The sequence below is a fragment of the Lepus europaeus genome, chromosome 2 (genome assembly GCF_033115175.1).
Source record: "Lepus europaeus isolate LE1 chromosome 2, mLepTim1.pri, whole genome shotgun sequence".
Taxonomy (NCBI): Eukaryota; Metazoa; Chordata; class Mammalia; order Lagomorpha; family Leporidae; genus Lepus; species Lepus europaeus.
Window position 1 is genome coordinate 77,951,243 of NC_084828.1, and position 27,797 is coordinate 77,979,039.

General features: G+C 46.5%; 1 protein-coding gene across 1 annotated transcript; it reads right to left on the reverse strand.

The window, feature by feature from the left end:
- Positions 1–405: 405 nt before the first annotated feature.
- Positions 406–27,643, reverse strand: HCLS1 (hematopoietic cell-specific Lyn substrate 1). Its single transcript, XM_062177003.1, has 14 exons — positions 27,556–27,643; positions 24,280–24,363; positions 23,700–23,773; positions 15,555–15,684; positions 13,323–13,433; positions 10,805–10,859; positions 5,407–5,517; positions 4,768–4,823; positions 4,085–4,154; positions 2,603–2,817; positions 2,110–2,214; positions 1,380–1,626; positions 1,176–1,247; positions 406–983 (listed from the first exon to the last, which is right to left on the reverse strand). The coding sequence occupies exons 2-14, from the start codon at positions 24,361–24,363 to the stop codon at positions 850–852; spliced, it is 1,464 nt and encodes a 487-aa protein (XP_062032987.1). The 5' UTR covers positions 27,556–27,643; the 3' UTR covers positions 406–849.
- Positions 27,644–27,797: the final 154 nt, after the last annotated feature.

The window sequence follows — 27,797 nt, forward strand, 5'->3', positions numbered from 1 at the left end:
GCTTCATGTGCTTCCTCCATCTACCCTCTCCTGGCCTGCGATGTCAATCATCCAGGATTTTCTTATCCCCTAATGTGTGCTTCTTCAAGAATCACCACGCCCTAAAAGAGTGTTAGTTATTACTTCCAGGCAGAAGGCGGCTGACCCCCCACAACTGCTAGAGCCAGTAGACGTTGACATGCCTTGATGTAGGTGCCACCTGGCCCCCTGTGAGCCTAGCTTACTGCCATGCCCCAGGATGGTTGGTTTTGGACTGGGTTTAAAGAGTCACCCAAGGAAAAGGCCTAGGTCTTGACATCCAAGTTGTAGGGGGTTGAGCAGCAAAAAGAGGGAAGCTTCTGGCTATGCCAGGGAGAGGAAAGGAGATTTGGAGCCATGAGAGTCAGGGCCACATTGACCTCAGCATAAAGGTGAACCATAGTCCCACTTTATTTCCAATTTTAGGACTGAGCAGAGGTCCAGAGATATCTCTGCAGGGAAGGAAAGTGGGCAAACAGCACAACCAGGCACTCTAGACCTACTCCAGCTAAGCAAACTGGAAAACCCAAGCTCACAGTGGAGGAGAACAGAACATAGGCTGTTAGAGGGGCACTCATGGGGAAGGAGGCAGTGCCACAGGCAGTGTCTATGAGCTCCTCCAGGGTAGAGAAGACACTGATGTGCAGGAGACCCCATTCATCCTACTGTCTCTGCCCCAAGCTCTGAATGAAGTGGAAGAGGGGACTGTGCAGAACCTTAGGCTACCTGTGACATCCCATTAGACCCTTCCAGCAGGAATAGGGATGGTTGGAGCAGAGCCACAGTGGACATGGGAAGCTGCACTGTGCAGGAGACGGAAAGGGCCAGTCACTAGAGGAGCTTGACATAGTTTGCAGGGAAGAGTCCAAAGTAGCCGTGGCAATGACCCCGCCACCAGCCCTCATCCACCATCTCAATGTCAGTGATGATGTCATCCGGGTCGAAGGAGAGTTCGTCACTTCCCTCTGTAGAGGCAGTGGAGAAGACATTAGCATTGTCAGACAGGAGCCCTTCCACCCCCTGCCCCCTGCAGACGTCAGGGAGGGAAACAGGCCTGGCCTTTTTCTTGATGCCAAGCCGGATCCTTCCCTGACCCCCAGAATCCATTCCCCTCTCTGTGTCAGGGACCTCCCAGCAGCAGGCCCCTGCCAACCTACCTCCTTGGTAATCGTACAGGGCTATGGCTGAGATCCCCGCAGCCCCAGCCCCAGCCGGGCAGCCTGATGCTCCTGCGCGAGGAGAAATACAAACAGGGTCTCAGCAACAGGGACAGGGCAAACAGATCCTGTGAGCACTGGAGCCTTTCGCTCCCTCGGCCCCTCCCCTACACGCGACTCAATTCCGGAAGTGCTTCCGCTCACCAGCTGGGGTCGGGGGATGCGGGGCATCCTCAGGCTCAAGAACATCCTCGTAGTCCCCCTCCGCCTCGTCCTGCTCGTGCGTGGGCGCCTCCTCCACATCCTCGTAGTCGTTCTCAGGCTCGGCCACGGGCTCCGCTTCATACACGGGCTCCGCTTCATACACGGGCTCCTCTTCATACACGGGCTCTTCTTCCAGCTCAAGGCCTTCTAGGGTCCTAGGGGGCAGAGCTGGGGGCTCCTCGTTGTCCTGGGGAGACACAGGGTGGAGCAGGGGCTTCCACTCAGCAGGAGGACTCAGTAGACGCCCAGCGGAGGACTGGGGGGGGGGGGGGACCCCACCCTTCACCAGCTCGGTTTGTCTCCCTCTCCCCTCGCCTCCACCAAACAGCCTCTCCGAGAACACAGGCCCTCCTTCGTCTGCGTTCCTCACCTCCCACCCTAAACACCCACCCAGGGAGGAGCGATGGGGAGCGAGGGAGGTGTGAGGGGAGGGAAGTGGAAGGTGAGTCAGATGCCTTGGAAATCTCAGGCGAGAGCGCCTTGCTGGGATAACCAACCGCGCTCATTTGCTCAGGACCGGGGAGTGTCCCAGGATGGGGACTTCCCGTGCCAATAGCAGAACCAGCCCAGGCACTCGATGATGGTTGGTCACTCTGTGGCTTGCAACAGCCCACCTCCCCAAGACATCAGGAGATGGGGCGGGGGCAGAGAAGCTCTGGGGCCTGCTTACCTCTGGGGGATTCTGCCTTGCCGGGAGGGAAGGCGCTGGGCGTTCCCTGCTGGCTCTCGCAGGCTCAGGCTCAGACTGTGGAGGACTCGCTGCTGGAGGCCAGGCCTGTGGAGGATAAAGCATCGGTCTAGCCAGCAAGCCTCCACCTTTACTCTGAAACCCACCGGGAGCACGCCTCCTGCTCTGCCAGTCCAGTGTGTGCTCCGCCCTGCAGCCACGACTCTCCTCTTAGCTCGTGCAGCAAGGATGAGGCGGTATTTGTTGATGACCTGCCAGCCAGTGTACTATGGCAATGTTGCCGTAGCTTTTGTTGTTTTACAACAGCTGGTCAAGGAGGCCCAATTACACAAACTGACATCTTCCTGAAGACAGGGGTAGCAGACTGCCCAACACAGGGTGTCTCTTGGCCCTAGTTTCTGCCAGGGATTTTGATCCCTAAGGCTCCTGTCTAGGGAAGAGATCCTGGAGGGGACTCCAGATGCCGGGCACTCACCTCCGAAGAGATTTTCTTGGGTAATGGGGTTGGTGGTGCTGCCGGCTCCTCCACGGGCACCTCTGGCTGCCGAGCCTCGCGACTCATCTGGACCACAGCCTTCCGCTCCTGCTGCTGCCTGGCCATCTGCTGTGCCTTCTCCTCTTCCTCCCGCTTTCTCTTCTCCTCAGCCATGGACTCAAATTTTGCCTTCAGCCCACGGGCACCACTGGAAGCTACAGGCACAAGCAAGAAGGAACAGGGGGGCTGGTGCTGTGACCCAGTGAGTTAAAGCCTTGGCCTGCAGCGCCAGCACCCCATATGGGTGCCGGTTTGAGTCCTGGCTGCTCTACTTCTGATCCAGCTCCTTGCTAATGTGCCTGGGAGAGCAGCAGAGGATGATCCAAGTCCTTGGGCCCCTGCACCCATGTGGGAGACCCAGAGGCAGCTCTTGGCTCCTGGCTTCAGATCAGTTCAGCTCCAGCTGTTTTGGCCATTTTAAGGAGTGAACCAGTAGATGGAAGATCTCTCTCTATCTCTATCTCTACCTCTCTCTGTAAGTCTTTCAAATAAATAAAATAAATATTTAAACAGAAGAAATAGGGTTGCCTTGGGTTAGGGGTAGGAGAAAGGGTAGAGCTTGAAGGAAAGGGAATCAAATAGCCAGGAGATGAGATGAGGAGACTTGTGGAGGGGAAGGAAAGGGATGCTGCTGGGGGAATAAAGGGGTTAAGAGAGGATGGCTGGAGCCAAAGCCTAGATTTCCATGCAGCTAGGCCATGTGACCAGAGTTATTGCCCTTTCCAAATTATAAGCCTTGGGGCCGGCACTGTGGTATAGCGGGTAGAGCTGCCGCCTGCAGAGCCAGCATCCTATATGGACGCCAGTTCAAGTCTCTGCTGCTCCACTTCCAATCCAGCTCTCCGCTATGGCCTGGGAAAGCAGTAGAAGATGGCCCAAGTCCTTGGGCCCTGCACACATGTGGAAGACCCAGAGGAAGTACCTGGCTTCAAATCAGTGCAGCTCCAGCCGTTGTGGCCAATTGGGGAGTGAACTAGTGGATAGAAGACCTCTCTCTCTCTCTCTCTCTGTGCCTCTCCTTCTCCTTGTGTAACTCTGACTTTCAAATAAATAAATAAATAAATCTAAAAAAAATTATAAGCCTTGATGCCTTAACCCACATCCTTCCCTGACAATATTCCTTAGGCCTGGATGCCCTTTGGCCAACACCCATCCTCTATCACATCCCAAGCTCCTATCCCCATCCAGCCTTCCCAAGTAGTTCCCTATGCCGCCCCCACTTCCTTTCCCAGTGCCTATCTCTGTCCTATTGACTTGGTTTTTCTAGGAGACAAAAATCGGAGAAGTGGAGACCATGAGGGTAGGGATCAAGTCTACTTCAGCTAATCTGGGTAGTCAAAGGGCATGGAGGAAACAGTCTAGGAAGGAGGAAGGATATGAAAAGAGAGGGGATTGAACACAGAAGGAAGCATGAAGACTCACCGGCTTCTATGGGTGTCGTCTTCTTATAAGCTGTGGTGGGGGCCTCCATTTCATTGAAACCTACAGCACTCTGCAAGTAGAGAACAGCATGTGTGGTGTGAGTGAGGGGAGAGGTCAGAGACCCAGAAGGCAGGACTGGGGGATGGGACCACCATAGGAGGTGTTCCTGACCATTTGGTGTTCAACAGTTGCACACAGTATCCTAATATTGCTTTGTGGCAGAAAGAGGGGTAAAGAAGTTCTAAACTGGTGGGCTCAGCTCTCCTTTTTGGAAAGTTCAGTGTACTTAGAACCTCAGGTTTCCAAGTCCAGTTGCCTAAAATGTAGCAGAGCCCCTGGTTAATGTTCACAGAGCACAGTGACATGGGGTGGGAGAGACTAAGGATCGTGCTCAGCAAAGCCAAGAGCCATGAAATTCCAAGTCTAACATCACTTTCCCTGGGCTTCATCTCTCTCTGCCTCTCCCTGCCTCCCTGTACTCTTGTCAGGCAAAGCTGAGGCTCTGGAAGGCACTCCCATGGGATGCTGAGGTAAGTCATCAGGGAGGCACCATGCCGGCAGCACAGACTCCAGGCCCCCGGCACCACCACCCCATCCTTCCCCCAGCCTTCCTCTCGCTCGTCTCTGCGTGCTCCCCTACGTCAGGGAACTCTGCTCAAGGCAGAGGCGTTCTGGTGCTTTACCTTATCCACTCGGTCCTTCTGGATCCCATACTGGCCACCAAAGCCCTTGGCATAATCTGCGGGACAGAAAGCTCTGAGAGTCAAAACAGGAGATTAGCATGCTGGGAAGGGGGAGGGAGAGGGAGCAAGGAGAAGACAGACCGGAAGAGAGGGAGGTGGAAACCAGAGCTGTGGAGGCCACGGGGTTGGGGGGTGGGGGTGGGGGATCGGAGGCTCGGGAGCAATGGCCAGGAAGAGGAGGGAAAGCAAGAGCAGGAAAAACGCCAGAACAAAGTCGATGGCAAGAGGGAAACCCGAAAACAGAAGTTACGAGTGAGGGGAAATGTAAAGAAAGAAAGGCAGCCACCTTTATGACCAAGGGAAGAAGTAGATTCTCAGTGCTGGCTGTGGCAGAGGGACCCTGCAGCCACAGTCACATCACACCACCCTTGGCCACCCATAGCCTGGCTGGCGGCGAGCACCCCCCACCCCCGGGCTTCCACCACAGCAGCCGCCCCACCTCACACACGTGCACACACTTTCACTGCTCATCCGCCTCTCGCCTCTCTGTGCTCTGTGGCCTCTGGGTCATCTTCCAGAAAGGAAGGAAGGGGGATCTCTGCTCTGCTGCGGCCCACCCTCCTCCCAACCCCAACTCACCGCGCTGAGACTCATGTTTCTCCGTCTCTCCCTTGTAGTCATAGCCCAGAGCTGCCTTGTCCCGCTTATCCTTCTCCACCCCGAAACGGCCGCCAAAACCACGAGAGTAATCTAGGGTTGAAGGAGCAGCCATGAGAGCCCACTCTCAGCCCACAGGACCGTGAGCGAGGGCAGCGAAGTGAGAAGGAATGAATGCCGGGTGAGAGGTGCCTGGGGAGAGAGCGGGACTTAAGCACAGGTGAGTTAGCTGAGCACTGCGCACTCTTCTCCTCTCCTCCCTCCCTTCCAGCCCAAGATGAGATCATTTCAGTTTTCTCCCTTCTTTAAGGAAGAGTCAAGGGGGCTGGTGCTGTGGTGTGGTAGATTAAGTCCTTGGGCCCCCTGCACCCATGTGGCAACCTGGAGGAAGCTCCTGGCTTCATTCTGGCCCAGCTCTGGCTGTTGCAGCCTTTTGGGGAGTGAACCAGTGGATGGAAGATCTCTCTCTCTCTCCCCTCCCCCCCCCCCCCCCGTATCTCTGTCTCTCAAATAAATCAATAAATCTTAAAAAAAAAAAATGAAGAGTCGGATATAGTGTGGAGAGATTTCCAGGAAAAAAATGTCAGATACATATGAATTGTATGCCTTTTCCTACTCCCATATAAGTGAACAGACATGCCAGTTAATAAGAAAAGAAAAAGGAAAAAAAAAAGAAATGCAAACTAAAATATAACAATTTTTTGGCACTAGTGAAGCTCAGAAGAATAGAAGAAGAGTCCCAGCCCCAGAAACAGAGATGAGTCAAAGCTGAATGTGTGAGCTGACACTACAGAAAACCCAAGGGTATTTTAAGTTCAAATTTAACGACGAGAGGTTAGGATCTGTGGTCCAGGGCTCTATTTCCTTCTTTAAAAAAAAAAAAAAGATTTATTTATTTTACTTGAAAGTCAGAGTTACACAGAGAGAGGAGAGGCAGAGAAAGACAGAGAGAGAGGTCTTCCATCCGCTGATTCACACCCTAGTTGGCCACAACGGCCAGAGCTGTGCCGATCTGGAGCTAGGAGCCAGGAGCTTCCTCCGGGTCTTCCAGGTGGGTACAAGGGTCCAAGGACTTGGGCCATCTTCTACTGCTTTCCAGACCATAGAAGAGAGCTGGATTGGAAGTGGAGCAGCCAGATCTAGAACTGGCGCCCATATGGGATGCTGGCACTGCAGGCAACGCCTTTACCTGCTATGCAAGCGGGCATTATTTTCTATACAAGAATGGAGTAGGGAGGGAGGAAGCCAGAAATGAAGGTCTGTCCTCTTATACAAAGGAAGTTGAGAAAAATTCTATCTTTCCAAGAAAATGGTAAGAGGACTTATAGGCAATTCAGTGTTTAATAAAGGGGAAGCTTACCTATTAGATTTGGAAATTTCAGGCCTGCACCTGAGTGTGGAATATAAATATGCATTTTTTTACTACTACATGCCGCAGGAATACTAAGCTGAAAAATTAACATAAATAATGATCCAGGAGAATATATGCCATGGAAAGAATAAACACAGGAAAGATGGCATGACTATAAAACAAAGCAGACCTCAGGTAAAGCACATTGTAACAATGGTGAAAGGACAGTGTGTCAATCTTTAGGACTATGTACACTGATATAAGCCCATTAATAAAGTAAAAATGCATCAAGCAAAAACTCACAAAAGTAGGGGTTACAATACATTTGTGAGCATTGTTGAAAATTTTAACATTCTTCTCGCATTATTGATGAACATTTCAGACAAAAAGAAATCAGTAAAATTATAAAAGATCCAAACATTATTAACAAAAAGACCTAATTGAGTATTACAGAATACTGCACCCAAAAACTACATAATATAAATTTTTCATACACAGAGAACATTCACAAAAATAGACCATGTACTTGTTCATACAGTAAGTCTCAAGACATTTCAAGACTGAAATAGAAATTAGATTCTGATAGCAGAATTAAATTAAAGTCAACACTAATATAATTAAGAAAGTTCCCCTGATACAGCAAAAGTAGTGTTTAGAAGGAAATGTATGCAGCCGGCGCTGTGGCTTAACAGGCTAATCCTCCGCCTTGCGGCGCCGGCACATCGGGTTCTAGTCCCAGTCGGGGCACTGTCCCGGTCGGGGCACTGATCCTGTCCCGGTTGCCCCTCTTCCAGGCCAGCTCTCTGCTGTGGCCAGGGAGTGCAGTGGAGGATGGCCCAAGTGCTTGGGCCCTGCACCCCATGGGAGACCAGGAGAAGCACCTGGCTCCTGCCATCGGAACAGCGCGGTACGCCGGCTGCACGGCGGCCATTGGAAGGTGAACCAACGGCAAAAAGGAAGACCTTTCTCTCTATCTCCCTCTACTGTCCACTCTGCCTGTCAAAAATTAAAAAAAAAAAGAAGGAAATGTATAGTTTTAAGTGCCTAGAAAGGACATACAGGCTTAAAATCAACCTGGGTTTCTACTTTAAAGAGGAAGAGAAAGAACAAACTAAACCTACATTAAGAAGAAGGAAAAAATTATAAAAATAAATTTTCAGAAGTAGATAGCTAATCAAAGTTAGTGAAGCCTAAGGTTAGATCTTTGAAAATAATAAAATTTTTGAAACTTTAGTAATAAAAATCAATTGAAAAGAGGAAAAAACACAAACTACACAAACTAACAATAAGAGAAGTAAAAATGGGCATATGATTATATCACTACAAATCTTGTACAGAGTAAAAAGCAATTTATACCAATAAGTTTGACAACAAAGAAGAAATGCATGAATTCCTTGAAAACTACTGCACATAATAACTGACTTAGGAAAATATAGAAAGACTGAGCAGAGTTATATCTGTATAAGAAACTGAACTGGACAAGGAAAACAATGAAGAAAAAATATCCCATTACCAGTAGGACCTTTAGAACTCAGCCAGAAGTAGAGGCAAAACTTCTCTGTGTGTGGTACTTAACCTACGACACGTGAAAATCCAAGAAAACAAACACCTCTCCCCCAATGAAATAAGTTCACAAACAAAAATGATAAACTAAGGAAATAAATAACATGTAGAAAAGATTAATCAAACAGGAGCATTGGCACCCCAAGAACTGCAAATATAAAAAATATGAAATAAAACATAAAATAAATACACTTAAAATCATTAAAGAGATTAAAATGGTTAAAGAGATTAAAGAAGTGAGATTCATAATGAAAGCCAAGAGTCATTATGGGAAAAGAATGAGCAGATTTGCAATAGAAGCAAAAGGAACTTCTGGAAGTGAAAATATCTGAAAGCATGTTAAAAATCTAATCAGCAGATTAAACAACAAGTCAACATACCTGAAGGAAAAATTAGTTTCACGTGGATCCAATGGAATAACCCAGAATGCAGCCCAGGAAATAAAGAGATGGAAATAAGGAAGAGAAACTAAGAAACCCTAAGAAGAGAACGAAAGGTCTAATACACATCCAATAGGAGTTCCAGACGAAGGAATAAATGGGAAGGAAAGATGCCACTCAAGAGAACATGCTTAAGAACTTTCTGTAATGAAAGTCTGAGGTTGAAGAGGATCACTAAGTTTCATAGAGGATAATAAAAAATAAACCTAACACCTAGATTATCCTGATGATACCAGAGTATCAGAGACAAAAAGTAGACTTTTAATAATAATAATAAAAAAGAGACAAGACATGTTACCAACAAAGGAATGATAAATAAACTGTTATAAGAGAAATGTTGGAGCTAGTGCGGGTAAAGCCGCTGCCTGCAGTGCTGGCATCCCATATTGGCACCAGTTGGAGACCTGGCTGCTCTACTTCTGATCCAGCTCTCTGCTATGGCCTGCGAAAGCAGTAGAGGATGGCCCAGGTCCTTGGGTCCCTGCATCCACCTGGGAGACCTGTAAAAAGCTCCTGGCTCCTAGCACCTGACTTCGGATAGGCATGGCTCTGGCCGCTGTGGCCATCTGGGGAGTGAACCAGTGCATGGAAGACCTCTTTCTCTGGTCCTACTTCTCTCTGTACCTCTGTCTTTCAAATAAATAAATAAATCTTTAAAGAGAGAGAGAGAGAGAGAGAGAGAAAGGAATGTCAGGCAATGAAATAATATCTTCAAAGAGATAAAAGGAAAATAACAATGATAAATGCTACAAAATAAAGGCATTGTAGAAAGATTGGGAGTTGTTTTATAGACCCACTGAAAGACTTATAAAAGGATATATGTTAGCAAGAAAGAAACAAACACAAGAAGTCAGGAAGAAACAATTAAATCCTGTAAAAAATGATAAGCTAGGAAACTTGTCAGTGTATTAGTCAATTTAGATAAGCATTCTCTAGGTAATAATGATTCATTTTTGTTTAAAAACAAGATAAAACCTGGGGCTGGCACTGTGGCATCCCATATGGGTGCCGGTTCTAGTCCCGGCTGCTCCTCTTCTGATCCAGCTCTCTGCTATGGCCTGGGAAAGCAGTGGAAGATGGCCCAAGTCCTTGGGCCCCTGCACCCACATGGGAGATCCAGAAGAAGCTCCTGGCTCTTGGCTTCGGATCTGTGCAGCTCTGGCCATTGTGGACATCTGGGGAGTGAACCAGCGGATGGAAGACCTCTCTCTCTCTGTCCATACCTCTCTCTGTAACTCTGGCTTTCAAAGAAATAAAATGAATCTTTAAAAAAAAAAAAAAGATAAAAGCAATATACCAGACATCAATATGATTGGGAGAAAGAATGGTGTTTAAATGTTGTATGCTTCTATATTATTTAGAAAGAGATAATGATTACTTTTAAAGTTAAGTTAAAGGTACATGTTAAAGGTTAGGGATAACGGGCCGGCACCGTGGCTCACTTGGCTAATCCTCCACCATGCGGCGCCGGTACACTGGGTTCTAGTCCCGGTTGGGGCGCTGGGTACTAGTCCCAGTTGCTCCTCTTCCAGTCCAGCTCTCTGCTGTGGCCCGGGAGGGCAGTGGAGGATGGCCCAAGTGCTTGGGTCCGTGCACCCGCATGGGAGACCAGGAGGAGGCACCTGGCTCCTGGTTTCGGATAGGCTCAGTGCCGGCCCTAGCGGCCATTAGGGGAATGAACCAATGGAAGGAAGACCTTTCTCTCTGTCTCTCTCTCTCACTGTCTATAACTCTCTCTCACTGTCTAACTGCCTGTCAAAAGATAAAATAAAATAAAAGGGATAACTGTCTAAAGTAAAAGAGTAGAATATCTTATTTCCAATCCATCACTAGGGAAAAAAGGACTAGGAAACCTTGATCATTCTCACAGAAAGCAAGGAAGGAGAAAGAAGCAAAGACAAACTTGGATTAAAACACAAATAAAGTTGTAGGGAACTAAGGGCAGCTGCTGGCAGCTACTGGGAAGTGAAGTCTTGGCAGAATACTGGCCAGGCAGGTTGCTGAGGCTGAAGTACAGGGTCCTTGCCTTTCTGAGATGTGTGTTTCTCCACTTCTCCTTTATAATCAAAGCCAACTGCTGACTACAGAGGAGAGAAGAAATTGGTTAGTGTCCAAATTGACAAGTTTTCCCTTTCCTGGCCCATCCCACTCCCCTGCCCCCAGGCCAGCCCCAAAGGTAGTTTGTAGGGCCCAGGGCTGAATATAAGCATGAAAACCAAGAGGACTCTGACAGGTGGTATGGAGGCAGGGAGCGGCAAGCTCAGGACACAGTTCTAGATTTAAGTTCCACCTCCCCTACCTACAGCTGTCTAACTTAGTGTTACTTAGTGTCTTAACTTATGAGATAAAGAGAGGCACACCTGTCTCACCTAGTGCAATTGTAAAATGTTTCCTCTTCATTTGGACTAATACAGCAGCTAAGAGGGACAGGTATAGAAAGTGTCTACATTCTGTCATTTGCTAAATCAGTGCTTTCACAAAACTAACATGGAGATAATAGTTAGAAAAGTGTCTTGGAAGCTATAAAGCCCTTTGGTACCTACAAGAGATATGAGTCTGTTCCTAGTTAGTTACACTGTTTCTTGTCTTTCATTTCTGAATAGTAGAAATTAAAAAATGGATTTTGGAGAGAAGAGAGCAACTCAGGGAGTCTGCATGTGAGCAAGCTCCAGGACTGGAGCAGTTGACTGGAGCCTACCAGTGTGTAGGGCTACGTTCCTATCTGGCTCAGTAACCATGGGTCTCTAAACAAGTCTAGGTTTTGCATCTTAAGAATGAGTAGTATGGACTATTTCTTGATTTACATCGCATGGGTGTTTAGGTGATTCCGTTCACGGCTTGTGAGGTAGAAGATGTAACAGGCACAGGCAGCCAAGAGGGAGCCCAGATGGAACAGGAAAGTCTGTCCTGATTACAGAAAAATATTCATATATGTTCATCTTCCATTGTTGCCTTTAAAAAATTACCTTTTGGGGGTAGGCATTTGATCTGGCAGCTAAGCCACTGGTTTGGATGCCTGCATCCCACATCAGAGTGCCTGGTCTCTAGTTCCACTCTGCTCCTCATTCCAGCTCCCTGCTAATGCGCACCCTGGAAGGCAGCAGGTGATGACTCAAGTACTCGGATCCCTGCCACCCACGTGGGAGAGTTGCACTGAATTCTCAGCTCCTGGCCATGGCCTGACTCAGCCTGTCACTGCCAGCATTTGGAGAGTGGACCAGTGGATGGGAGCTCTCTCTGTTGTCTCTGTCTGTCCCTCAAATAAATAAAATAAATAATATTTACAAAGTGTAAGACCTGTTGGCATGTTTATAATTAATAAAAATAACTTTCTGTACTTGCCTTTCTTTTATAGTATGTTTTGATTTTCCTTTCAATGCAGCCCATTAACATCCCAGCACTTAGCCTGAGGATTAAGGCTCACCTAATTAGCAACTGCTGGTGAAAAGAAAAAGTCTCAATGAACTGTGAAGACGTTCTCTGTGTGCAGCCTCAGGGAGGAGGCCCCATTTTGCACCATCAAAAGCAGGTGCAAAGAATTAGATCTTCAAAAGTGGAAGTGAGAACATCAGCAAGTTACCGATCTTCCTCTCCTGTCCACTCTCCTCCTATAATCACACTGCTCTGTTTCTTCTCTTTAAAACCACTTTTTTTTTTTTTTTTGTCCAAAGGAAACTTTACAAATACCCACTCTTCAGAAACGGATGCTGAACCTCGGGAAAAGCTAATTTTACTTTCTTAAAATCTTGTTGCTCTAAGGCCGGCGCCGTGGCTCACTAGGCTAATCCTCCACCTTGCGGCGCCGGCACACCGGGTTCTAGTCCCGGTCGGGGCACCGATCCTGTCCCGGTTGCCCCTCTTCCAGGCCAGCTCTCTGCTGTGGCCAGGGAGTACAGTGGAGGATGGCCCAAGTGCTTGGGCCCTGCACCCCATGGGAGACCAGGAGAAGCACCTGGCTCCTGCCATCGGATCAGCATGGTGCGCCGGCTGCAGCACGCTACTGCGGCGGCCATTGGAGGGTGAACCAACGGCAAAAGGAAGACCTTTCTCTCTGTCTCTCTCTCACTGTCCACTCTGCCTGTCAAAAAAAAAAAAAATCTTGTTGCTCTAATTAGTTGTCTTGCTTGGTTATTTGCTGCTGTGGTAATAATATTCAAACAGATGGCTGTGTTTTCCCGAAAGGCATAAATATTTATAAGATTTTGATATTAGAATAAAGAGGAACTTTGGAAATTCTCTCTTCTCTTTTCACACATACAGGTATTAAAAACCAGTGGCTCAAAGGAGTTATTTAAACAGAGTCTGGGGGCTTCGCCTCATGGAGGTAAATGCCTTTCAGCTCAGCACGTGGTCTCCAACATGGGGACTGACCAGGGCAGTCACGGGAGCTCCTATCTATCCCTGTCTCTCGCAGTGACAATGCCTTGCCCCGGCAGCATCCTCTCCCTGTCTTTCACCAAAGAGCCACCAGCCTACATTCAAGGGTGAGCTAGCAGGTTCTGCATGATTTGAGCTGGGTTTGCGGGGACAGATTTGTCACTTACCTTGTCTGCCCTGTCCCTCTCAACTCCGTATTTGCCCCCAAAGCCTTTGGCAGCATCAGTCTGAGAAGAGTGTTTCTCCACCTCAGCCACATACTCGTGGCCCACCGCACTCTGAGAAAAACCAAGGATGGAGTGAGTGACCGGGTCAACATGACCTTGAAAAATAGGTACAGAGATGGAGTGGCATCGCGTAAGGCACAAGAAATTCCATTTGGGTCAGCCCTGTATCCTCTGGCAGTGACACCAAGGGACATGTGATGGGAGAGCAAGACTTTTTCTGGAGCTTTGCACATGGCTGACTCTGCTTTAATACCACCAGGAAGCCGCCACTCAGACAGCTCCCAGAGGGTGGGCTGGGAGCCAGACGATGGAGACCAGGTACACACAGCAACATTGAAATCAGAACAAGGCCGGCGCCGTGGCTTAACAGGCTAATCCTCCGCCTTGTGGTGCCGGCACACCAGGTTCTAGTCCCAGTCGGGGCACCGGATTCTATTCCGGTTGCCCCTCTTCCAGGCCAGCTCTCTGCTATGGCCCGGGAAGGCAGTGGAGGATGGCCCAAGTCCTTGGGCCCTGCACCCGCATGGGAGACCAGGAGAAGCACCTGGCTCCTGGCTTCGGATCAGCAAGATGCGCTGGCCGCAGCGGCCATTGGAGGATGAACCAACGGCAAAAAGGAAGACCTTTCTCTCTGTCTCTCTCTCTCACTATCCACTCTGCCTGTCAAAAACAACAACAACAACAACAAAACAAACAGAAATCAGAACAAAAGAGCTAAACAAAGTCATCAAAGTGGAAAGGAGGCTCCTCTGAGGAAGAGATCAAAGAGGACTGGCTGAATTCCATGGCTGGGATTGAATACCACACAAACTTAGCCACGTGCTTTTGTTCTAGATCTGTGCTCGTGGCCACCGGAGCTCAGAAGTGAACTCTGAATTTGTAGACAACAGTATAATCAGTGAGGATGCAACACAGATATACTTCACAAACATTTGAAAATGATGGGTGATTTAAAACATGTTTTTCCTTTTTCTACTTGTGCTTCCCATCTCCTCAGGCTACAGGGGCTACAGTAGACCAGCTGATCTCCAGTTTTGCCTTTCATTTTCTGCCATCTCTTCAGAATCAAAAATAGAAAAAAAAAAGTGATACAAATATTTGTACACGTTCTCTTTCAGACCCCAAGTGAACACTGTACTTTTTGAACATGTTTTAAACCATAAAGCCAGGGGTGGTGATCGTGGCACAGTGGGTTAAGCTGCTGCTTGGGATGACTGCGTTCCACATCAGTGGTGGTTCTAGTCCCGACTACCCCACTTCTGATCTAGCTTCCTGATAATGTGCTTCGGAAGCAGCATATATAGTGGCTTCAGTTGGGAGACTTGGATGGACTTCCTGGCTCTGGGCTTCAGTGGACCTTTGGGGAGTGAACCAGCGATGGATGATCTCTCTCTCTTCTGCTCTGTGGTTCCACTTTTTATATAAATATAAAACAAGTAACTAGAACCAGAGCTGGTACTGAGGCTCTGCAGGTTAAGCCCCCGCCTGTATTTCATAAGAAAGCCAGTCCTAGTCATTTCTCCACTTCAATCCAGCTCCCTGCTAATGTGCCTAGGAAAGCAGCAGAAGATGGACCAAGTCCTTGGGCCTCTGCCACCTGGCTTCTGCCAGGCCCAGCCCTGGCCTTTATGGCCATTTGGAGAGTGAACCAGGTGGTGGAAAATCTCTTTCTCTCTTTCCCTCTCTCTATCTCTGCCTTTCAAATAAATAAACAAGTAAATAAACACATAAATCTTTAAAAACATAAAACCAATAAATGAGTTGATCTATCTTTGGATTTTTTTTGTTTTCTTTTTAAAGATTTTATCTATTTATTTGAGAGGCAGAACCATAGACAGAGAGAGGGAGAGACACAGAGAGAGGTCTTCTATCTGCTGGTTCGTTCCCCGAAATGGCCACAATGGCCAGAGCTTGGCTGGTCCAAAGCCAGGAGCCAGGAGCCTCCTCCAGGTCTCCCACACGGGTGCAGGAGCCCAAGCACCTGGACCAACTTCCACTGCTTTCCCAGGCCATCAGCAGAGAGCTGGTTTGGAAGTGAAGCAGCCGGGACTCAAAGAGGTGCCCACATGGGATGATGGTGCTGCAGGTAGAAGCTTATCCTACCCCTGCAGCGCCAGCCCCTTTTGTTTCATTTTGTTTTGTTTTGAAGCCAATATTTCCCTTTCAACTCACCTTGTCCATTCGGTCTCTTTCTACTCCAAACCGACCTCCATAGCCATGGGACGCTTTGGGCCCTGATTCCATCTCTTTCTTCTTGAGGACGTCATGTTCCTCTGACACTTTGCTCCTCAGCTGGTGGATGCTGGAAGTTAAGCAGGTGACTGGCATTTATCTAGCACAGGGAGGTCGATGGACCCACCTTCCCAGAAGAAAGGGATATGTTGAGGTTTGTTCCATTTGTTTTTAGCCATGACACAGCCCCTAAAATATCCTAGGAGGGGTCTCAAAGTGAGAGATCAGTATGGCCTGCAAACCACAGCCTGATTTATATTCTCTAGAAGGCAATAATATTTTCTCCAGTCTATTTTTCTCACTAAAATAACCATCTGGCCTTGGTGCCATTTTTTACCTGCTTAAATATTAGCAGACAATGATACTTGTATTTTAATAAGTAGGAAGCTGTTTCCCTCTCTGCATGGATTTTTTTTTTAATTGACTAATCTGCCGCAAGAAACATAAAAATATTCACATACCTTGAAGATATACATTCTAGTCCTAGGAGTCTATTTAGAGAAATTATTTTAACTATGGCAAAGCTTAATGTCTAATGACTCAGTAAAACATCATATGCAGGCATCTCAAAATTCAGTGGAAGGTGGAACTAAAGATAAGTTATTTTGGTGAAAAAAATTTTAATCCATGCGTAGCTTTTTGAAAATATGCACTTTCGGCCATTGCCGTGGCTCAACAGGCTAATCCTCCGCCTTGCAGAGCCAGCACATCGGGTTCTAGTCCCGGTTGGGGCGCTGGATTCTGTCCTGGTTGCCCCTCTTCCAGGCCAGCTCTCTGCTATGGCCCAGGAGTGCAGTGGAGGATGGCCCAAGTGCTTGGGCCCTGCACCTGCATGGGAGACCAGGAGAAGCACCTGGCTCCTGGCTTCGGATCAGCGCGATGCGCTGGCCGCGGTGGCCATTGGAGGGTGAACCAACGGCAAAAAGGAAGACCTTTCTCTCTGTCTCTCTCTCTCTCTCACTGTCCACTCTGCCTGTCAAAAAAAAAAAATTTAAAAAGAAAATATGCATTTTCCATTAACTTTTTCCACATCCCGCCTACATAATAGCAAAACCAAGAAACAATCTATATGGACAAAAATTGGATAATAGTTAAGCAAATTGAAATATTACCTTTCAATAGTATACTAGGAAGTCATTTAAAGTAATGCTTATAAAAATATAGCATTGGGGAAATTTATTTATAAATAATATTTTCTGTATTATTTTGTCAACAATAGACATCCTTTGCACCTTGCAAAGCCTGATAATTCCTGAGAGAACTAGTAACTAATAATAAGAATTCACTCATAATAAAGTGCTGTAACAGTAGGACTCAGATAACCTTGGTTTGGGACACCTCTATCACTCAGAGAAAACACCACCAAAAGGAAGCACTCCTAATACTTCACACTCACTCCATCTTCACCACGAAGGTGATTGCAATACGCAAGACAGCAGAGCGCCCCCTCTGCCCACCTGTCCGCTCTGAGGACATGAAGTGGTGGCTGAGTCCCCAAACCAACAAGCCACAATAGAGACTGGGATTTGGACTCAGATAAGAACTCTGGGGAGTCAGGAACAGCTGGGCAAGGGTACCCTAAATAATTAGAAAGTGGACTTCTTGCAAGCAATGAAGGTTTGCAGTGAGATGGTGATGCTCTTGGGAATTCACGAGCTCAGGACAAGTGGACACATCCACTACAGGTAGAATGGCCATTTCGCAGCACAGATTCTCTCCTTTGACAGAACAGACCCATCCGGTGGCCTTGTAGGATAATCCCACTAAAGGTCTTTTAAAAAGCCTTCCTAGCTTTGGCCACAGCTAATTTTAGAAAGCTGGCCACAAACCAGCTGAAAGGAAGCTACGTGCTGGAAGAACTCTCTGTTCCTGTGCCTCCTAAACCTGTTGGCAGCAGTGAAAGCAGGGAGCCCGTGTTGCTAGTTCAACACCACCAACACCTTAGCACCGCCTGTGTCAAAATGTTACTGGTTCCAACAACGTGTAAATTACTGTCCAAGGATTCCAAAATAAGTAGTCAAAGAATGAAGAAAACGGGACAAGCATTACTCTCAAATGGAAAAATCTGCAACGTTTTAATGAGCTCATTGATTGTTAAATGGGTCCTCGTAATATTACAGCTGAAACATGTTTTTAAAAGGGATTACAAAATGAAGTTCAGGAAATACTCATTGAATGAATGACAGAAAGGCTAGACAGAGAATCCTGCCCATAGATGATATAGTTTGAATGAAAACACTGGGGCAAAAGAAAACAAACTTCTTGTTAATTTCTTTAGGATATCGCTAAAGGCATTCTAAGTAAGTTTTAATTGTATCATCCCTTTATTCAATAGATATTAATCAAACAATTTTTGAGTATAAGGTACTGTTAGGCCCTAAGGACTCAAAAATGATTAAAGGAGGAAAATAGTGTTCAGATAGAAGAAATAAGAGAGGAAAACAGAACGAAAACTACAATTGAATATGCCAAGTATCATACCTAAGAAATTTTGAAAATAAAAATCAACAATAACAAAGAAACTTTTCACATATTAACCCTCATATCTCTGTTTTTCAGTTTTAAAATGCCTAAGAATTGACAAAGCGATGTTTTATGGGAATCAAGCAAGCAGAACCTCATGGATGAGCTAAAGGCAAGGAGAGATCTTTTGGGTTTTATTACAAATTAGAGGCATAAAGATGAGATTTTTAGGTCTTTATTCACAAATTGCATGATTATGTATGCAGAAAATTCTAAAGAATCCATCAAAAATATACTAAAAGTAGTAAGTACATTTGGCAAGGACATAGGACATAAGGTCACTATATTTAAATCAACTGTTTTTTTGCATACTAGCCACAAACTTTTTGAAATTGAAAGTTAAAAACAAGGGCCAGTGTTGTGGTATAGTATGTAAAGTTGCTGCCTGTAATGCTAGCATCCTACATGGACGCTGGTTCCTGTCCTGGCTGCTCCATTTACTGATCCAGCTTCCTGCTAATTGCCTTACAAAAGCAACAGAAAATGGCTCAAGTATTTGGGTCCTTGCCATTCATGTGGGAGACCAAGATGAAGTTCCTGCCTCCTGGCTTCAACCTGCCAGTGCTGGCCATTGTGGCCATCTGAGAAGTGAACCAGTGGATGGAAGGTGTCCCTCTTTGTCCTCCCATATCTCTCTGTAATTCAGACTTTCAAAATAAATAAATAAAACTTAAAAAAAAAGAAAGATAAAAATAAATGTCAATCACATTCACTAACGGCAAAACTAGTACTCTAACAGTACTTTATACTTTGTGTTTCTGTGTGGGTCAAACTGTTGAAATCTTTACCTAGTATACACTAAATTGATCTTCTGTATATAAAGAGAATTGAAAATGAATCTTGATGTGAATGGGATGGGAGAAGGAGCGGGAGATGGGATGGTTGCGGGTGGGAGGGAGGTTATGGGGGAAAAAGCCGCTATAATCCAAAAGCTGTACTTTGGAAATTTATATTTATTAAATAAAAGTTAAATAAATAAACAAATAAAGCTTTAAAATAAAAAAAATCACATTCACATGGAAAAACATGGAATATTTTTGGATTAATTTTTTAAAGATTTTATTCATTTATTAGAGAGGCAGAGCTACAGACAGTGAGAGAGAGAGAGACAGAGAGAAAAGTCTTCCTTCTGCAGGTTCACTCCCCAAATGGCCTCAATGGTCGGAGCTGTGCCAATCCGAAGCCAGGAGCCAGGTGTTTCTTCCTGGTCTCCCATGCGGGTGCAGGGGCCCAAGCACTTGGGCCATCCTCTACTGCTTTCCCAGGCCACAGCAGAGAGCTGGATTGGAAGAAGAGCGGCCAGAACTAGAACTGGTGCCCATATGGGATGCTGGTGCAGCAGGCGGAAAATTAACCCACTGTGCCAGGCGTTGGCCCGAGGACAAATTTTCAAAGACTACATACTAGGGGCCGGCGCCATGGCTCACTTGGTTAATCTGCCTGCGGCGCCGGCATCCCATATGGGTGCTGGGTTCTAATCCTGGTTGCTCTTCTTCCAGTCCAGCTCTCTGCTGTGGCCTGGGATAGCAGTAGAGGATGGCCCAAGTGCTTGGGCCCCTGCACCCGCATGGGAGATCAGGAAAAAGCATCTGGCTCCTGGCTTCGGAGTGGCGTGGTGCTGGCCGTGGTGGCCATTTGGGGGGTAAACCAATGGAAGGAAGACCTTTCTCTCTGTCTCTCTTCCTCACTGTCTATAACTCCAGCTGTCAAATAAAAAATTAAAAAAGACTATGTACAATATATGACACTGAAAAAAATTTAGAAAAAATTAAACATCTAAATAGACAGAGATGTGTTCTATGTTAATGGATAAGAAAACTCAGGAAGATGTGAATTCTCCTCCAAAAGATCTACAAAATCAATGAAATCCCAATCAAAATTCAAGCACTACTCTAACATTTCTCTCCTTTAAAACAAAACAAAGTTTTTTGCTATTCTAGGACTTTACATTTCCACATACACTTTAAAATCAGTCAGTTCCTATGTAGATGACTGCTTGAATTTTGATTGGGATTTCATTGATTTTATAGATCTTTTGGAGGAGAATTCACATCTTCTCTCATTTAAGATGTGGTATCTTAACCACTGCACCAAAGCCCACCCAATTTTTACTTTATTTTTTTTTTTTACAAAAGTATCAGTCTGTGACAGATTTGGAAAATGCTTGTCCTTTTCCATAGTTGTTTCAGAATCCCTGCTTTGGAGTGATAAGGATCCCAGCAGGGCAAGGGAATAGAAACTGTGAAGAATGAGTGGGCAAGAGTGGGAGAGAAGACAGAGGAAGGGCAATAGCCCTTGACAACCAGACGGTTCCCTTATACAACAGACGAGGGTATACAACAGATGGAGTCATTTGACCTATTCACTGAATTACCAAACCACTCCCCAGACTAAATTTGTTCAAGACAGACATAAAAAGAAACCATGGAGTGGGGGAGGAGGTGAGATTGGTAGAAACCACAAACACTTCCTGTTCCTGCTTTGAGTTGTCTGGTTCTGCAACTACTGTTCTCTCCAGCTTCCCCCACCCCTATCCCAGGGCTGCAGTGATTCCTACCTGTGCTCAAAGATGGGCTTATCCCACACTGGCCAGAGACTCCCAGGATACTAGGGATTTACTATGGAGCATCTTCTAGAGGTCTTTTTGATGTAGACGGGGAAATGAAAACCAAAAGAAAAGTGACTCGTCCAAGGTCACCTGGCCTGTTACTAGCAGAGGCCAGGCTTTTACATCTCAGTAGCCTGGGAAAATGGGAGGCAAGCGAACTTTGTGGAACTCTGCCATTTGTCCTTTGCTTGTATTTTTAAGATTTGAAAAAAAATTATTTACATATTTACTTATGAATATATTTATTTGAAAGGCAAAGTGACAGAGAGAGAGAGAGAGAGAGGCAGACACAGAAAAAGAGGGGTCGGTGCTGTGACGTAGTGGGTAAAGCTGCCACCTGCAGTGCCAGCATCCCATATGGGCGCTGGTTCGAGTCCCGGCTGCTCCACTTTCAATCTATCTCTTTGCTATGGTCTGGGAAGCAGTAGAAGATGGCTCAAGTGCTTGGGTCCCTGCACCCAAGTGGGAAACCTGGAAGATGCTCCTGGCTCCTGGCTCCTGGCTTCAGATTAGTACAGCTCCAGCCACTGCAGCTAACTGGGGAGTGAACCAGCAGATGGAAGACTCTCTCTTTCTCTCTCTCTGCCTCTCCTTCTCTCTCTGTGTAACTCTGCATTTCAAATAAATCAATTTATCTATCTATCTTTTAAAAAAAGAAAGAAAGAAAGAAAGAAAGAAAGAAAGAAAGAAAGAAAGAAAGAAAACCTCCCACCTGCTTGTTCAATCCCCAAATGCTCTCAACAACCCTGAGTAGGCCAGGCCAAATCCAGGAAATCCTTCTAGGTCTCCCACAGGCATAGCTGGGACTCAAGCACACAAGCTACCACCTGCTACCTTCCCAGGAAGCTGGATCAAAAGCTCTGGGTGGTAGCTGGGGCTCCAACCAGCATTGTCATGTGGAATGGAAGCATCCAAAGTGGTGGCTAAACCCACTACATCACAGCACTCACTCCTTTGCCATTTATCCTTTCACATATGGATCCAATTAAGTTAACAAGAAAACATGCAAGATCACCAGATCACACAACTTCAGGGGACATCAGTCAGAGTGAGCAAGCTACCAGAGTTGTGCAACACAGCAGTCCAGGTTAACATCATTTAGGAAGAAGGAGGGCTGTCCTCTGTTTACATTTTATGTTAGATTTTGGGGAAGAAACTGGATGAAATTAATCCATATTGACAGGAAGGAGAAAGAACATCACCGAGCTGCTAACAAGTGCTAAGTACTGCACAAACTATCCCACTGACTTCTAACCAGAAGTCTGCAGGGCAGCTCTTGTGATCCCATTTGATAAATAAGCCAAGGTTCTGAGAGGGTTCACATCACTTGCAGTAGCAGAGCTGCTAATTCAATAGAAAGCTAATATCTAAACTCAAGGTCTTGCCATAAGATCATGCAGGAATTTAGGAGCCTTCTTTAAAATGTTCTGTTTTTACCTGCTATACGTGAACAGACACTAAGAGGGGAAAGATTATCACAGTTCTCAGAAAAAGGAAAGAGGTCTTGGTTTTTGGGGTCTAGAAACCGACACAGGAGTAGCATCAAAGGAGCTTTCTGAATGATCCCGTTCCCTTTTTTTTTTTGGAAGTGGTGGTGGTGTGTCACTCCAGCTGCTTCCAGAATTGCTTGCTTTAAGAGTACTATTACTTACACTTACTGCAAGCCATTTATGGCTGATTAAACAATACTGCATGTTAGTGAATATTAAAAAAAAATTATATCAACATGTACCAAATTTTCATAAGATATTGCTATGCATTATGGTCACCTAGCGACACATTTTAAAATTTAGTGGAAAATGAGGTGACAACACTGTGTTAGAATGTGCAGGAACCTGCATGGGAGACCAGGAGAAGCACCTGGCTCCTGGCTTCGGATCAGCGAGATGCGCTGGCCACAGCAGCCATTGGAGGGTGAACCAATGGCAAAAAGGAAGACCTTTCTCTCTGTCTCTCTCTCTCTCTATCCACTCTGCTTGTCAAACAAAACAAAACAAAACAAAAAGAATGTGCAGGAAAATTAAAATAGAACTTAAACTGCCATTTTGTGTGTGATTATTCATTTTTACTTTTAATGTTTGCTCTTATTGTACTATTTATATGTTTACCTTGCTACCAACACTTGACATTGTGATACCACAAAAAGCAGACAGTCCAATTAGAGAATCCCAAGCAATCCATTGAGAGGAGGGGACCTCTCAACCCCAATATATGATGCATCTCACAGAAACCTTTGTGAATGAGTTTCTAATCTCTTCTGGCATCAGAGATTATTACTTGTTTCTTATAAAATCAATATTGGACTATAGTTTTAAGGACTTGTAAATTTTATTGCTTTTAATCAATAGGTGTTCCAAGTGTCATATTACTTCATTTTAAAATTCAAGGCTTCTAATTTATGTCAAGTAGCTAAGTACAAATTTGCATTTTAAAATCCATTTGAGCCAAGTGTAGGAAGCTGGTGTTGTCTTTTTTTTATAGCATTTCCTCGAACTTTTTCACCTTACTAAATCCTTCCTAGTCCATATGAAATCTGCCTACATTCTAAACACATATTTATATTTATATTTATGTAAAAAGACAGATAGATAGTGATTGATAAACGATGGATGGATACATAGAAAGACAGACAGATACAACCTCAACATTTCAGTCACTTTCTGTCTGAATCTCTCATATCTTACTGAAGGAAGGGAGGCAAGTAACACAACAGGACGACTTGGGAGAAATAGCAGAGTTGTTGGATACAAAAACAAATAAGGTTGGTGGACAAAAGGAGAGACGTGAAATGGAACTATAATGACACACACAGGGACACCCAGAGAGATAAAAACAAAGATCCACAGACATAAACCACTCTCCCTCTTTCCTTCCTAACCTTTCCCAAATCTCCAGGTTTTCTTTGGGCTCTTTCTGTAACCTTGTTTCCTTTCCCCAATCCTTCGGGCACCTACTTGATATGCTCAGCGTGTCCAGAGCCTTCAATGGTCTTGGCTCCCCACCGTTGCTCCTTCTCAGAGATGTCATTCTGCAAAACACAGCGCTCAGCAGTGAGAGATGGCAGCAAATGTTCCATTCTAAGGGGGCGCATAACGGATGCACACACCCCTTATGTCCCTGTATCAGCTGCCTTCTTTAATCTTTACTCACATTCCTCTCTCTATTTATCCACCTTGACCCCACATAGAAATTAAACTGGTGGGTTTGGAAACGCCCCTCCTGCCTTGCATCCCTCACACTTTCCCTTTCCTGTCCCCCTTCCAGTCCCCTAAACTATGCAGCCCAGCCCAATCCTGGAGGCCCAGATTCACGCGCTCCTTCCCTTCAGCACAGCCTGCCCATCATTCCATTGAACTCACTTACTTCACTTTCCTTCCATGTCCAACATGCCCCACTCACGACAGCCAATTCTCCTCCCAACTACTTGTCCCAGATGATGTTGGCTAAGTTCCCTCGAAGACCATTAGTGACATTTCTGGGCTCCCCGCGTAAGCACCCTCTTCACTGAGCAAGCAAAGCTACTTCCGAACTCACCACGAAGTCAGGGTCTGTGTCCCAGTCATCACCCTGCGTCTCCACGGAAACAGATACATCATGCCCCACTACGGACTTCCACATCTGAGGGGGACAGAAAATGAGAATAATTGAGGACAAGAAAAAAAACAGGAGGGACAACTATAATGCTGAAGTCAGTGATACAGCAGCCCACATGTTTCCTCCCATTTTTTATTCAATGGAAGTGGAAGTGAGACAAAGCAGATGGAAGCGCTCAGCCAGCAGAGGACGGAATGGGGTTTCAGACAAAATGTGGCCTGCGCCCTCCCGAGTCTGAGAAAACTCATCATGAATGTAGGCAGCACTAAATAACCTGAGTGTCACAATGGTTGGCACTGTTCGTGTCCAGAGGTCAACCAGGGAACAGCTTGAAGGGGTCATCAGTGAGGGGTGCCATTTCATCCAGATTTATACACAGGATTCCTTTTTTTTTTGTTTTTTGTTTTTTTTTTTTTTTTTGTTTAAAAGATTTTATTTTATTTATTTGAGAGGTAGAGTTACAGTCAGTGAGAGGGAGAGACAAAGAGAAAGGTCTTCCTTCCGCTGGTTCACTCCCCAAATGGCCACAACGGCCAGAGCTGCGCCAATCCGAAGCCAGGAGCCAGGTGGCAGGTACTTCTTCCTGGTCTCTCATGCGGGTCCTGGGGCCCAAGGACTTGGGCCATCTTCTACTGCTTTCCCAGGCCACAGCAGAGAGCTGGATTGCAAGAGGAGCAGCCGGGACTAGAGCTGGTGCCCATATGGGATGCCGGGGCAGCAGGCAGAGGATTAACCTACTGCACCTTGGTGCCGGCCCCAGAATTCCTTTTTGGCTCCAAACTGGTCCAACCCCTGACAAAGTGAACATCTCCACTCCTGACTACAGCCTATTTAACTCTATTGAGAATTTTTCCAGCCTCAGTCCAAGCACTGTCCCACGTTCTCTCTGAGACTGGTCACCGCACAGCTGTGGGAGGTCAATGGGGGCAGTCAGCTGAAATGCTCACATCCAACAATATGCAGGGAAGCATTAGCTGCTGGGAATAAGTTACTCATTACCCAACTTTTAAAAGCAGTTCAGGAGTGGGAGTTACGGTGCATTGGTTTAAGCAGCCATGTTCAACACCCACGTCCCATATTGGAGTGCCAGTGCAAGTCACGCTACTCTGCTTCCAAACCAGCTTCCTACTAATACATTCTAGCGGGCAGCACATGATGGCTCAAATGCTACCACCCAAGTGAGAGACCTGGAAGAGGTTCTGGGCTCCTGGCTTCAACCTGGCTGGTGCACTTGGAGAGTGAACCAGTGGATGGAAAATTGATCTCTCTCTCCCCGACCCTGACCTTCCTTATCTCTGTCTCTGACACTCTGCCTTTCAAGTAGATGAAAATAAAAATTTGCAAAACACAGCAGCAGCTCTGAGGCCCTCTATGGACTGGCTTTAAAAAAATAAATAAAAAGTTGATTACAATTCTAAACACATAAATGGTTCAAAGCATAGCATGTATTATACAATAATATATCCTTTATTTTGACCAATTGGAGGCATTGGATTATTAGCAACAAAATGAATGCTTAAAAAATTTACGGAGTACTGGTCTGAAGGGGTTCCAAATATTCTGCGGATATTCCAAATATTCTGCTTGGGCATCCCCAGTGTACCAGTGAGCCTTGCTAACTGTGCAAGAGAAGGCGTAGAACAGTTGCTCTGGGCTTGGTATGAAAAGGTGCCAAAGGACCACTCATGTTTCCCAGGGCCACTGAGACTACTGGACTCAGGCACCGCCTACTAGCTGGCAACTTCCCTACCCATGTCCCCCTTCCCAGAGCCCTTACCCCAAGCTCTTCAAGGTCTGTGCAAGGACCCCCATTTGCCACCCCTCCTGGGGCTCTCCTGTCTCTCCACCTTGGCCCTTTCATTCTCTAGTTTTCTCTTCTACTTGAAAAGTCCATCTTTTTCCATAGTCTTTGAACAACCCTGAAAACCAGCCCAGGGGAAGTCTCTGGTAGATTTTGGTTACTGAGATGCTCCAGGGGCACTGGGGAAGTATTGACCGAGGTGGCCTTACCACGGCATGAGCCACTGCCCAGAGCGGCTTGGTCTTCCCTAGGAGGGCAAAGTTACATAAAGGGGGCAGATAAACAAGCCCTATCCTCCTGCATCCTTCACAAGCCCTCTGCTTCCCACGCTGGCTCCTGGGCTGATCTGCGACAAAAGGCCTGCACTACAAAATAGGAAAGGAGAAGCTTCTGAAATAGTCGTGAGCAATAAGGAAGCAATGAGGAGCGATGGCTCCATCGGCTTTCCTGCCTTGCTTCCCAGCCTCAGCGCGACTTGCCAACAAATCTCCCATCTACATCTGTCTGCTTTTGCCATAAAGAGTTGCTGACACAGACACAACTGACCTGCTGCCCAGAAGTTGGGAAGGCAAAGGGTGCTCTCTGGGGCAGGAGACTAGAGGGTGAGGTGGTGAGGCATGTCCCCAGGGGGTCACGCACAACCAGGACCTCAGCTCAATGCTGACATGGCAGTACATGACCTGGGAGCCAGGAGCCCCGTGAGCAGGCCAGCTCTGTGATGGAGCCTCTGTGGGGCCATGGTAAAGGAATCGACACAGAGGATGTTCTCATTTGCCAAGCAACAGACAAGATGGTTCCCAAATGTTCATTTAAATGATTTGGCAAACCACCTATTATCTCTGACTTCTTCAACAGAAAGCAAAAGTAGGGGTTAACTTAGCTCGTCTAGAAAAGCAACTCCATCTCTGACATTCTGGGACTCGATGATCCTATAAGCACAGGAAATACCCCAATCCAACCATCACGCCTTCCCCGGACCTCCATCAGCAGCTGGTTCTCAGCACAAATGTGCATGAGCTACCGCTTCCTGTGGGTTTTGTCTCTTTGCCGGACCATGTTTGCAAGGGCAGACACGGTCTTTACAGCCTGTACCCCTCCTCCCAACTTGGCATCAGGCCTCACGGTGGATTGGAGATGGCCAGCAGAAACCAGGCAACAGTGTGCCTGGTCTGGGGTCCCAGATGGCCACTAAGTCACGTTTCCAGGGCTTGAGCCCTTCTCTTCTGTTCCCATCCCCAGCTGCTTGTTCTCTACAACCCTCCCCCAGCCCCCGCGCAGCCTCAGGCCTTCTGACTATAAAAGGTTAAACGCCTACTGGCAGAGACCTAGTCCCTCCCTGGGGACTAACACTCAGGTGGTTTCCTCCTCAACCCCCACCCTGTGCTCCCAGCTCTCCCATGGCTCAGAGTACCCACCTTCACTAGCGAGGGTGCCTTCTCTAAGCTCCAGGCTCCTCACGTCCACACCACACTCCCTGTCTGGTTGCTGCCACTTCTGAGCAAGAAACCGAGCTGCTGCTTCAGTTCCGTCTTCAGGTTTTCTGTCATTTCCTGCCACACTGTCCTCACAGCTACTTCCTGAAGCTGGAGTCAGTTCCTTCTGCTTTAACCACTTAAATAAAAGAGGATTAAAGGTTTCTCTGTCTCTTCTTTTGCAA

What these genes read in the sequence shown, in the direction of transcription:
- HCLS1 (XM_062177003.1), bottom strand. Translation starts at nt 24,363, where the DNA reads ATGTGGAAGTCCGTAGTGGGGCATGATGTATCTGTTTCCGTGGAGACG. An exon ending in GACGACACCCATAGAAGCCG is followed by an intron (nt 2,818 to 4,084) that starts GTGAGTCTTCAT and finishes TTGTGCCTGTAG; the next exon opens with CTTCCAGTGGTGCCCGTGGG. An exon ending in CCAAGAAAATCTCTTCGGAG is followed by an intron (nt 2,215 to 2,602) that starts GTGAGTGCCCGG and finishes TATCCTCCACAG; the next exon opens with GCCTGGCCTCCAGCAGCGAG.